Genomic DNA, 14,234 nt, shown 5'->3' on the forward strand with positions numbered 1-14,234 from the left:
AAATAGTGTATATCTAAAAATGGTATTTTACTTGCGGCCCGCCGCTCATTTTGAATCCTTAAATTTGGCCCTCTATCCAAAAAGTTTCCCCCCCCCCCTGCTATAGAATATAGATCGACCAGTATAATTTGTCCGCTGAGTGAGGGCGCCACATGTTAACATTTGACATATCTTATATTTCTGAGTTCCCTGTATCTTTCAATACTTTTTATACTGGGATGCGATTAGTTATAAATCCGAAAACCTGATGATTTATCATGGTATACCTATCAACTATGGGTATAGTAGTTTCGTTCTACATCGGCACTGTTGTACGCTAAAATTGCTTCGCATCTGTGTTGGTATTATTTGTGTGTGTGCATTAAGCCCTGTAATAAAACCTTACTTAGAACCGCCTGCAATTATTACCTTATCACCAATTGGTTATCCGTGCAGTTTAGGGGCATAAAAGGCGGAGTTTCTATTGTTAAAGACAGTTGCTGGTAATAAACATACCATAAACTCATTCTTTGCAATCGTCTACAGTGTGTTCATATAGTGATTGTTATCGAAACGATACGCATACTGAATTATAATGTCCCGTTTAATTAGTCATACTATTAATGCCCAAACGAAGGAAGTTATATATAATATAAATATAGTTAAATAACAATAGTGATATCGTTAAGGCTAATTCATAAATTCCAAAACATTGTATATTCCCAATCCTAACTAATTAAATAATAATACACGATTAAATTATGTTCTTCCTATTATTTATTTTACTTTATCAGCATTATACTTATAGTTAAAAATGCCATTTGTAATTGTTCTCCGAAGTCCTAATGATTGTAATACATTTCATTGTAATATAATTAAATGACATTGCCAACAAAATTATGTCTTTACGTTATTATAATTGTCTTTAATTGCTTAGTTCTCTATAAATTTATAACTAATCTTTTAAATAATGATAATGCTATCGTTAAGGCTAATTTATAAATTCCAAAACATTGTATACTCCTAATCCCAACTAAATAAATAATAAAACAGGATATTTTCATTGAATTGTAACTATCGGTATAAGTAAATAATATATAGGTACCTATGTTCTAATGTACGCATTTTTATTCTATATTTTATTAAAACAATAAGTCATAAAAATATGCTTATTTACCGTAATTCTTCATGCACACCCTGTGTCAATACTACCAAAGAACACCAACACAACTGCAAATCGTTTTTAGCGTACAACAATGCCGATGTAGAACGAAACTACTTATACCATGTTCAATATAAAATTATTATATTTCGTTATGTTGGATTTAATCACCGCTGTCAGAGTAATGTATCATATTATGGACAAGATATAAGGATGTGGCATTTTTCATTAATAGTAGGTACTTTTTAATAGTAATTTTTAAAACCATCAATAATAGCTACTATCTTTGTAATTTAAATCATGGTAAGCCAATAATTACTTAACTCATTTGATCAACGCTCACGATGATCGAGCGGTTATGCGCCAGGCTAATAATATCTTGACTCCCGGGTTTATACCCCTCCGGTCTGGCAAAGAATCACATGTTGTTTTTTAATGTGTGTTTGGACCCATGGTTAAGCAAGTGACTGATAACCATTTCTCGTAAAACAAAGATCTTTTCGTGAGGCGGCCCATCGTTGAGATTTAAAAAAAAAAATACTCATATACGACGTCAGGATTACTCCAAATTTAGTTTTGACGTAGGTACTTGTGTATTTTGTTTTTAACTTTTTATTTCATAATTTAAATAACAATGATAATAGTTACACAAGTTTCATTTTTGAATTTTAAAAATATATTTTTTTAAATGCGTAGTTGTGCGGTTGTGTAATATCTGCAACTGCAAGGTAATACTCGGGTCACTAAATTCGTGAGAAGTGAAAGACTTGTGATCGAATCCCTCTTGAGAAGATAAGATTTTATATTCATTTAAGATTTTTTTTAAAGTATGTACTTACCTAAACTCTTTCCATTGATACTTAGTAAGCAAACAGAAATAAATCTTGAAAGTTGTAATGGTAAATAGCACAATATTTTCATTGATTAACTCATTTTTTTAGATTAAAGAGTTCAAGATACCACGTGGTCACATACCTACCTAAATCATTTCCCGCAACAGTAATGAAATACATTGTGCATTATATTTAATTCAAAACAAGACAGCACGTCCAAAGCTCGCCGCCATTAAGCTGCAAACAAACGCAAAGCGTGCGCCATTCCATTATGCAGATTTTATTTCATTACTCCTAACTGCTTAGCATTCAGATAACGGTTAGCGTGGCCATTTGCAAAAACCGATGACGTTAAAAACTCCACACAGCCCGCGACAGCTTCAGGTCAGTTTGATTGTCGTTCGCACTCTCAAAATGGCCGCGGGAGAGTTTCCGTTTCCCGCCAATATTTACCCGGCGCTGCCACTCCGGCCACCGTGCATGAGTTAATATAAAAAAGTATTTAAGCCGGCAAATGGATTCCAAATACGGTTTTGAATATTAAGCGAGGTTCGCCTCATGGCCCGATTCCCGAACGCCCATGGAGTGGGTGCAACTTTGCATTTTTTCGCAATAAAGAAATAAAACTTGCCACCGCAGAGGTTTCTAATGCTCCCACTCTTACCGACGGTGTAAACTGTTTAGCATAGACAAACACCGCAACGCGAAAGCTCTGCTCATCATGGAAATGTGAAAGATATCGTCTGCAACCTTTTAAGTCCTCAATATTTCCATACTATTTATAAAACTTTCATCGAACTTTAGGTATAACTGAAATCAGATAAAACAAGTAGGCATTGCATATCTTTGACGCAAATGACGCAGCCGTTAAAACTAGTCATAAACTCATTAAATTATAAGTAAATTAGAAAAAAAGATACACATTTCTCACAAACTGGGTGTGAAATATTACTTAAGCATAACAAAATTCCCTATTTGGAAAATTTAAAATTCATTATCACTTTTATCGCATGGGTCCTCAAAATCAGTTCTACGAGCCTCTACGTCACTAAACCAGTAACATCATACAATATCCACAGACATAGAAGATGTTGGATACTACATACTACAATACTATACCCATATCCTATGGAATGGTGCAAAACTCTCATTAACCAGAATTTATGTTATATTAAGATCGAGCAAAAACTTTGTAACAGAGCAACACAAAATCTTATTATTGTTTGTAAAATAGGTGTTTACCTACGACATGTCAAGTTTCTTATTAAAAAATGTAAATAATCAACATCTTTGGTATATATGCAAATTGCGATGGAAAGCTGAACCTCCGCCATAGGTTCTGAAGCATTAGATTAGAACATGTTACAGATGTTGGAAAAATTGACACACTTATGATTCCGATGGTGGTTTTTCACGAGGCAGATCGCTTCGTCAGAAAGTATGGAAATATTAAAAAGATCTGGTAATTTCAAAAGTCATTAACAGTCAATCAAAATATATTTTTTGAATTTATACTTCTTTAGGCGCGTTTGGAAAATCAGACCTGAGTGTATTTTTGGCGTGTGACATGTAACACATAATTTATTTTTTCACAGAAAAAAAATGGGCTCGATTGGATTCGAACCACCGATTGTTCGGTTATCAGCCGAACCTTTACGCCACAGTATGATACTCCAATCGTGACGATTATATAGTATAATATTATAGTTTAGAATTATTCCGTTGCCTAGGCAGTGAATTTATTATTGTCGGCCATTTGCAATCCCTTGCGTAAATAAACTATTAATCGCCAGAGTGACATTTGGTACTTGATAAAAACAATGATAAACCATTATATAATTTAGTCATATAAGTTAAAGTGTATAGAAATAAACCAACGGCGCTTCAATAAGCGGCCCATTTTCTTACGTGTGTAATTTAACAAGATAATTAAGAACTAGTCGAAGAATGTAGGTTATCACAAGTTTTGTTTTTGTTTTGTTACGCCAAAGAAGTATAACACACCGATTTTTTAAATCTAAATGAATAACAGTATAATGTTGTTATCAAAAGTTACTTTTGATGTATCGACATCCAACACTGTCCTCCAAACCTGTCAGTGTCACAGGAGTCCAAAACCGCCACTACAAAATGCATAACTAATCTAATGACAATAATTGGGGCGGTAAAACGATGTTTAACTAAATTGGTTTGAATATCGATGTATTCCACGTGCGTGATGTGAGTTTAGGTAGACATTGTTTTATTAATTCTACGATAGGGTTGTTTTATTTATTTATCGCATTTAAATAATGATAAGTATTTTCTTTCTTTTCCTGTATTCTTCATGTGATACAAAAACGTTTTTAAGATAATATAATTTATTTGTAATTGACTTTGAATATCAAGTAGGCACCTATACGTATTTTAAGTGTGTTTTAACTTTTATAGAAAATCTTGCTTAGGTACACTTACACTAAAAGCACTGCCAGAAGTTTCATATTATCAGAGGGTATACTGCAAACAAGAGAGGTAGAAAAATTTGCAACACGGAGCTAATTCCGTGATCGTGTACTATATATTTTAGCTGAGACAACGGAAGCCGCTCCTTAACGGTTAGGTACTTTTGCGGAATAATTAAAAAACTCGCCAACTGTATTACCAATTATTATTTTTATTTGCTGTGGTCGAGACATAATGGCCCTTAAAGAGATAATTTTTAGCGAAAGACTTTTAATTCACGCCACTAATGTCGGATTTATTTTTCAGTTATTTTATTTTAGATGACGGTTTAAGGTACGTGAATGCCCCGTGCGCTGACTGATTTCGAGACCCTCTAGGACGGTGCTTCTCAAACTTTTTTATAGCACGGCCACCGACATCAGAAAAAAATCCAAGGGTCTTCTCCTGGCTTTAGTCTATTTCGAAATTTGGATTTCACTACACTCACAGCAGAATATCCTGAATCGCACATGTACCTATATGCAAACAATGCCAGAATATATGTATTCCAGTGGAGAAGGGTGACTTTTGGGAAGAGGTAGGCTGTGGAGATCTGATAAAAAGAGCACACTTGTCAGGTATACTTACGAGAATAGTACGATATTTACTACTAATGAATAGGTACACACTAGTAAATGACAACGACACACTAATTTAATGAAACTTGAAAAACTCATTGACGACATAAAAATGAGCGATGTGTTTAATTTACGTATTTTTCAAAACATGTATACCCATCAAAAATCATTAGATAAAATTTATTTTTATTTATAAAAACAATCTATACTTACTTATTTATTAATATTCGATTAAGTGCCGTTGAATTTTTTTTTTTAATTGTCTAATTATTAATGATTTTGGACAAAGTGCGCAGTCGTGACAACATTATTAATTATGCGCGAATGTTTTTGGCTCTGCGATAGGAGCTTACCTTATTTAAAGTCCATACGAAAAAAATTCAGAATTATTTCACACATAATCGGAGATTTATTTACGTCGAGATGTCGCGGCATTTATTTTTTATTTACGGCGCACTGTGGTATATTTTTTAATACCTTTGCAGTTGTTTTGTAAACTGTGTAATACTGTAATACATTCCTACATATACAACATCTCTCGTTGGCAAAATAAATTATTTTTATATAACATAAAATAATGATGTGATTAAGTATATAAATATGTCAATATGCAATTAAAAAATATTTTTCTTAAGAAGGTAGGCTTTAAATAATCGCCTAGTATGGAGTCTTCGCCACTGATGTATTCTATAAATGCTGGCAAGAATATTGTTTTTTTGAGAGTTTTTCGCGACCCATTAAATATACCAATCGACCCAATTTTGAGTCGAGACCTATAGGTTAAGGTTATGAAATTCTGATCTGGGATATAAATTCATAAAATTTTAGTATACTTACATTTTTTTTTATTTTGTACCTATTCATCTTTATGACATGTTGGTGGGCCGTTGAGGAATTTAGAATGTACGATAAGTCGCCACTCAACACAACACAAAACACTCTACAGAGACATTGTTGTACGCTAAAATTGCTTCGCATCTGTATTGGTATTATTTGTGTGTATGCATTAAGGCCTGTAATAAAACCCTACTTAGTACCGCCTGCAATTATTACCGTATCACCAATTGGTTAGGTGTACAGTGCAGGGACGTAAAGGGCGGAGTTTCTATTGTTATCGAGAGTCACTGGTCATAAACATGTCATAAACTCATTCTTTGCAGTCGTCTACAGTGTGTTTAGTGTGTTCATATAGTGATTGTTATCGAAACGATTTTGCATACTGAATGATAATGTACCATTTAACTAATCATAATTGTTTATTTCTCTATAAATTTATAACTAATCTGTTAAATAACGATAATGATATCGTTAAGGCTAATTCATAAATTCCAAAACATTGTATATTCCCAATCCCAACTAAATAAATAATAATACACGATCAGTAGAAGTAAATAATATATAGGTACTTATGTTCTAATGTACGCATTTTTATTCCATATTTTATTAAAACAATAAGTCATAAAAATATGCATATTTACCGTAATACTTCATGCACACCCTGTGTCAATACTACCAAAGAACACCAACACAACTGCAAATCGTTTTTAGCGTACAACAATGTCTCTATAGAATGTTTTACCTATACCATTTTTTATTTTTGATAATACCCAGTAGTGGATATCTACTTACCCTACCAGTTTGGTATTGAATTTCCCAATATTTTTCACGATAACGTACAATTTAACGCCATTGTTACAGAAACAACGATTCATTGAAGTTTATATTAATATTGAGATATATTGAAAATGTAACGTAGAAAATGGAAGAACGATTTACTTGTCTATGACTGTAAAAAAAGCATTGACATTTCAAAAACAATTTTATTGCGAAATATAAGACAGCATTTTTATTGACAATCGTGCAGTGGTTGTCAATATGATTAACAATGTTTTTTTTTTAACTAATATAATATTATGAACGTTGTCTTATTTTCGTCAAAATCAGACCTATAAGGAAAGTCATATGAATGGGACAGTTTTTGATATATCTTCATATTATAAATCTTCAATATAAAATGAATTGAACAAATTAAACACATTTTCAGTTAGTACTTATTATCTTTTAGTAATAATAAAATGACACCCACGGTAGCCGCGCGGCTTAAGCGCTGTTGGACTATCACGCCGTGGGTCCCAGGTTCGAATCCTGGGTCTGGCAAGTACACATGTTGTTTTTCAATTTGTGTCTGTCAGGGTATGGACCTAATAGGTTGAGCAAGTGGCTGATGTACAATTCGTAAACGCCTTGTTGTGAAAGGTACACGAGAATCTTTGAATGAGACCGAAGTCAAAATATAGAAAAGACATATTATTACTTTTCACCGTGAGCTATTTTTCCGGAAAGAGGTAGCCGTATAGTATTAACAGTGACGTCCCGTGGGGGTAGGCAGATTGAGCGTCGCTTGGGGGCGGCAGTTACCCAAAGGGCGGCAAATCGAGGAGAATCATTGGGTATACATAGAAATAGCTACCCAAGCTCACTGGTTGGAAACAAAATGTATTAATTAGGTAGGTACTTACTATAAAAGTTTTAACAGGACTTTATTTTTTTGTCAGGTTCACGATGTCTAGTTTACTTCCGTTGTCCTTGGACGTCACGTTCTTGGTGAACAGCAATGACACGTGCACACCTAATTTCAAATTTATTTACCAGTCACTCGTGAGTTTTGGAAGTTGTCAAGTGTATTTTTTAATGTACCTATCTGAAACCTTAGACTCGCAATATTGTGTATTGAACCAGACATGGCACTCAAATTAGATTCAGTGGATATATCTTGTTAGTAATGTATCCATATAACACATTAATTTCTTAGATATTGGAGTCATGAAAGGATGATAAAAAGTACTGTATAAAAAAATGTGGCGGCATTTTTGCACTGCCTAGGGGCGGCATTTTGTCTAGGGACGTCACTGAGTATTAAGATCATAACCATATGCGTCGTTCATGTTGCATTGCAGCCAGGATTATCTTAATTGTATTAAATTCAATAAAAACAATAATTTAAATTGATTTGTATTAATATCATTAATGCTGTTACTATTATCAGATATTGATACACACGACTTGATACTTACGAATACCTACAAGAATTTTATATAAATTATACGATATAATTATATTTCTAATTTACTTACCCACGTATTTCTTTCTATCCTTTCCTTATATTCCGGTGGTTATTTATTCAGACGTGACTTTGGTCTCAATACTATACGGCCATCTATTTTCGATTCAATATTATTTCTATTTATTTAGTCAGTCCTCAGTCCTCTGCATTCAAAAAAGGTTTGATGATTTTCGATGAAATAATTATTTCAACGCCTTATTGCCCACTCCCACGATACGTCACTGGACTAACTGGAAAAAAAGATTGCATATTGTTGGACAAGCACTATGCAACTTTCATTATTAAGCTTACCTCTGTACGCCATTTAATATATATATATATATGTACCTATATGTATCTATTTTTCACTGCTGTCAATATACTACGTAATAAACACCCCCAGTAAGAAATTGTTATAATACGTCCGGAATGTTGGATACGTTCTTTAGCTAAGAAACAACTAAAACAATATTTTTAGAAAATGTCCAATGACATAATAAAATACAATCGTAACTCCACTGTAATTTTTTTTTAAAGAACAATGAAAAATGTAGTGTTCCTTAGAAATAAGTACCTATTTACCTAGGTGCTAATTTATTAGGTTTATCAAGACTTTTCCTGTGTTTACAGATAATTTTTTTTGAACGTTTTAAAACATCAATAATTAGTGACTCTCCTGTAGAATTGTAATTTTTATGGTATATTATATTAGCACAAATATACTGTTTTCACAAAGTTCCTACATCATTTAAAAAAAATGAGAATCATATCGGAAAAATTATTGTGAAATGGTAAATGTTCACTATGAACATAAACATAGTTCTCACTAATTGTCAATAGATTATTGTAGCCATTAATATATTAAAATAATATTTTAACATGAGTTAAGTTATAGCAGAGGGTCGGATCGGATTATTTTTTGAGTTGCTCCGGTCCAGCTCTGCTCCGGGACCTAATACTTGCTTCAGTTCCGCTTCAGGATATTCTCCGCTCCGGGTAAAAAGTGTTAAAAGGTACCTACCTATTATATAATTTATTATGTATACAAATATTAAAAAATAAGTCGTTTTGAAATAAGGTTTATTATTCTTCATTATTAATTATATTAAACAATATATACCGACAGCAAATCGTCTTTCATTATCTGCCTCTTCTATCAAAAAAGTGAGGTTATTTACCACGCAGCAGTGTTGCCGTATTTCAAATAATTCCAGTGTTGCAAAGTGTCAAATATAATATTTTCATTGGATTTTAGGACGAAAATTTAATTATAAAAAAAAACATCTGGAGCAGTGGATCACTACAAATTTTTGGTGCTCCAGGTAAAACCTCATTGCTCCGCTCCTCCATGCTCCTGCTCCGATCTCCGCCCCAATGCTCTGCTTAATAGTATTGTTAAAACGACCATTTCTCCAGTAATATCATACTTTATTTGACAGACTGATCTGAAATATTATGACGTTTCGCGCAATGAGGTGACCATAAGCAACCATTATTAATTTAGTAAACACTATTTTTTCACTTTGTGAATTTCCTCCCTTTTCTATGTGACTATTTTGTCAAAACTAAGGTCACTTATAGTATTTAATAAATGTGATACGCCATGTTTGTTTAGTATTATTTAGTTTATGTGAAAACTATTTTCTAAATGTTTAAATATTTTTTAATGATTTGAATTTTGAGTAACACGATGTTGGATTAATTTCCATCATTTTTTTTACTAGGTGCGTAATGTTTCACGCCATGTTATGAACGTCTTGAGCTTAAAATATGTAATATTCATGTAAGTATGTTAATAAATAAACATGAAGAAAATATTGTATGATTAAAAAAAAGATATCAGATAATCATACCAATTTTACAGTTGGAAAATAATATGTCTCATTTTTAACAGTAAGTTATACTTTTAAATTTCAACCACCATTGATGGACCGCAATCGACCCATCACCAACTTCTGCCCAATAGTATGTTACTTTATCACACGCATTAGCATATTTACAGCTCGATCCGCGAACATTTATTGCTGTTCTTGGAAGTCTTACCCCCTCCCCTGACAGCTAAACCCCCCTCCCACACAGAACCGCCAAAACACAATGAATTACATTAATGGGCGGCAATAACGTCCCTCCAACGCCAGCTCCCTTCGCCAGCCTCGCTCGTGGTGCATTCAAGACCAAATTTCATTTATATTATATTATTACGCACACTGTATAGCAGTATGCATTGGTATCAATGCCGTCCTTAAAATCAGGCTTAAAATGTGGTCCCTATTTATTTTTATTTACAAATTATAATTATGTACCTACTCACCAAATTTATTATTTATATTCGGCTTGTACAAACAAAAATACACTAAAAATCTTTAAATTGACATAGCTCATACCATTTACTAAAATTAGAGCATTTCCATGAAACCTACTTTCAAACAGTGGTGGTTTCAGGTACGTGAAGGTAGATGGCGCTGATTGGTTTGGAGGCAACTTTGTAAAAATGTGCGATAAACATCAATGTACATTATTAAAATACTACAATACAACACTAATTATCCTGTCATGATTTTTATGTTTCGACTATTTTTTGAGCTAAGATGACTACTTATTGTCTGTAGGGATTGCAATACCGGTATTCAATTATTTATCGACATCGTAGTACCGGTTTCAAAAATCCAAAATACCGGTATTTTTGGTAATAAGAAAGCATATACGTTTATTTTTGTCGAAAATGAATTTAATGTTATTTTTTCATCACTCATTTTTTTATTATTGTATAATATTAATTTTAGCGTATAAGTTTTTTTTTTCGACCATGTCCGATCCTAATAAAACCATATGGACCTCCTCCACAGAGTATGGACCTTATAGGTATAAGTTTTATGCTGCCAAAATACAAATATATTGACTGAAACCAACAGAAGTTAAGTAATATTAAAACAAAATCTCTCAAATTATAAAATTGTCATGATTAATTAACATGCTTATTTCGTAAAAGAAAACATTCATGGAAAATATTTCCAATTATTATATTATAACTATTAATCCAACGTTTAACTTGAAAGAGATTTTCTTGTACCCAGACTTATCTTCTTCTTCTTCTTTCACCCTGTCACGTCCCAACATTGGGGCATAGGGCAAGCACAAGTTGGCGCCACTTCCCTCGGTCCATCGCCAACTCCTGTGCCTCCCGCCATGTCAGACCTGCAGCACGTAGGTCGCTTTTGTAGCATCGCTGCAGGGTGAGGGAGGGCCGGCCACGGCGACGGAACCCTTGAGGCTGTGCCACAAGGGTACGAAGTGCCGCACTCTTTGGCGGCATCCGGAATACATGTCCCAGCCACGTGAATCGTCTCTTCGTGATAACTTCAATCACCGAAGGCTGTTGTGTCTGCTCACGAACTCGGATGTTTGTAACGCGGTCGTACCAATGTACCCCTAAGATTCTTCGGAGACATCAATTCTCAAAGCTCAAAAGCCGAGACTCTTGAAGCTTAGTAAGATGCCATGTCTCACAGCCATACAGGAGCACAGGTAGCACGCACGCGTTAAACAAACGACATTTGGTCCTCACAGAATACAGCCTTGACCTCCATGCGACTCCAAGTTGGTTGAACGAAGAGCCCGCCACACCCATGCGGATTCCAAGCTCACTAGAAATACCACCATCATCGGCAACCGTGGCACCCAAGTACCTGAATCTGGACACCAGCTCGACGGGAAGACCAGAAACCCGCAGAGGAGTGTCGGCGTCGATGCAAGCAGCACTGCACATGGATTTGGTCTTAGCGGCATTCAGATGAAGACCCACACGCATCGAGTTCGCGGCTAGCCTGTTCACGGTCACCTCCAACCTCTCGATCGTCGAGTCAAACACGACTGCGTCGTCTGCATACTCCAAGTCGCACAGTCTTTCTTCGCATAGATCGCTTGTGTCATCATGATGTAGGCGTATCCCACTGTCGGGGCAAACCGTCTTACGCATTATGAAATCCATCATGATGATAAAAAGAAAGGGCGCAAGTACACATCCTTGCTTAACTCCTGACGTGATTTCAAAGAGGTCAGAGGATGTTCCGGCTGCTCTCACGCAACACTCTGTATTGGTGTAGAGAGCACTTATCACGGCGACCAGTTTCCGTGGGACACCATATCCTAGCAGAATTTGCCACAGAGATTCACGATGAGGACTGTCAAATGCCTTTTCATAGTCCACGAAGCAGCAGGCGACAGGTATATTCATCTCTTGGTACTGTCGCAGAAGGCATCGGAGAGTTGAAATATGCTCTGAGCAGGACTTCCCCGGGACAAATCCACTCTGCTGCGCACGCAAAATGTCCAGCATGGGACTTCTAATCCTGTACAGGAGATGCGCCAACACCTTCCCGGGAACGCTGAGGAGAGTGATTCCTCTGTAATTATTACAGTCTTGTGGGTTACCTTTTTTGAGCAGAGTAACAACGGTACCATCCCTCCAGGCTTTGGGGCACTGCTCCCTTTCCCACACCTCGTGCAGAAGGTCACACAAGGACGGCAATACAGCGCTCAGTCCGCAGAGCAGAAATTCTGCATGGATGCCATCATCTCCAGGAGCTTTCCTGCGCTTCAGTCTTTTGACAGCCTCTTTAACTTCAGCAGTTGTCGGAGGATATTCGCAGAATCCCGATGCAGTAGTGATTCCGAGGGCGGTGATCTCTGACGGAATATCGAAGGGATGCAATGGAGGTGGGCGATTCAGGACATTACTGAAATGTTGGCGCCATAGCTCCTGGACCTTTGCAGGTTCAGTGACTGTCACTCCGTCAGAGTTCCGTAATGCAGTGACCTCTGGACGTTTCTTACCGCAAATTGCTCTGGTGATGCGGAAGAGAGCACTTGGATTATTCTTGCAGGCAGCAGATTCCGCATCCCGAATGAGGTCATCCAGGCGTCGGCGTTTATCGCGGCGGGCAGAACGCTTTACCACGTGGTCCATTGTCTGGTATTCCGCGCTGCGCTGTGAGTCGTATGTACCATTGTCTCGCAATTCTTTCAGGAGCTTCCTCTTCTCAATCATCTCCCATGTATGAGGTGACATCCAGTCCGGCCTGTGCGTATGCCGCTCTCCTAAGGCAGTAGTTGCGGAGCTCATTATAGCATCCCGGAATAATATCCATTTTCCTTCCAAGGGATCCGAGTCGATGGAGGACGTGAGAGTTCTAGCATCATATAAGCGCTTCTGCAGCTCCAGCTCATAGGTTGCACGCACACGGGTACTTTTCAGTTTTTCCACATCGAGTCTGACCGTCCTTTTGGGTTTTGGGACTCGTTTGAGGTCTATACGGGATTTCCCGACCAAGAGTTCGTGGTCACTGTGGATGTCTGCACCTCTATATGTCCGCACGTCTAGCAGTTCATGCCGGTATTTCGCTTTGACCAAAATGTGGTCGATCTGGTTTCTTGTATTACTGTCTGGCGATGTCCATGTATATTTGTGGATGGTCTTATGAGGGAAAAGACTACCACCAATCACAAGACCATTCATTGAGGCAAAATCTACCAGACGGGAACCATTATCGTTCATTTGGCCAAGGCCATGTTTTCCCAGCACAAAGGGTCCACGCGAGGGGTCAGATCCTACTTTGGCATTTAGATCACCAAGGATAACTGCATGATCACAGCTGGGGATATTTCCAGCGGCTTCCGCCAAACTTTCGTAGAATGTATCCTTATCTGCATCGCTAGCAGCCTCTGTGGGAGCATAGCACTGCAGAAAAGTGATGGAGCCCGACTTGGTCTTGAAAGTAGCACGGAGTAGACGTTCGGAGATAGGTTCCCAGCTGGTGAGGCACTTGCAAGCTTCCTTGGACATCAGCAATCCGACTCCACTACGTCGCAATGTGGCGTGTCCGGAGTACAATAGACGAAACCCACGAATAAACTTCTCGCCAATGCCAGTGAGTCGACACTCACTGATCCCGAGAACATCTAACTTGTATTGAGAAAGTATTTCTGTTAGATGCTCGGCCTTTCCAGGGACATTTAGAGTACGGATATTGTAGGTTCCAAAACAAAATCGTTTACCGAAATCAGGCGAGGTCGTCAAGATGGAAACGGGGGTCCGAGGT

General features: G+C 36.6%; 1 protein-coding gene across 1 annotated transcript; it reads right to left on the minus strand.

Annotated features, from left to right (window-relative positions):
- Window positions 1-423: 423 nt before the first annotated feature.
- LOC147078904 (uncharacterized) lies at window positions 424-13,978 on the minus strand. The gene is made up of 2 exons (XM_085955387.1): window positions 12,568-13,978; window positions 424-479 (listed from the first exon to the last, which is right to left on the minus strand). Exons 1-2 carry the CDS (start codon window positions 13,976-13,978, stop codon window positions 424-426), a joined length of 1,467 nt encoding a protein of 488 aa, XP_085811513.1.
- Window positions 13,979-14,234: the final 256 nt, after the last annotated feature.

The sequence above is a fragment of the Rhyacophila brunnea genome, unplaced genomic scaffold (genome assembly GCF_057557595.1).
Source record: "Rhyacophila brunnea isolate RB1 unplaced genomic scaffold, BYU_Rbru_1.0 scaffold_10, whole genome shotgun sequence".
In the NCBI taxonomy this organism is placed as follows: domain Eukaryota; kingdom Metazoa; phylum Arthropoda; class Insecta; order Trichoptera; family Rhyacophilidae; genus Rhyacophila; species Rhyacophila brunnea.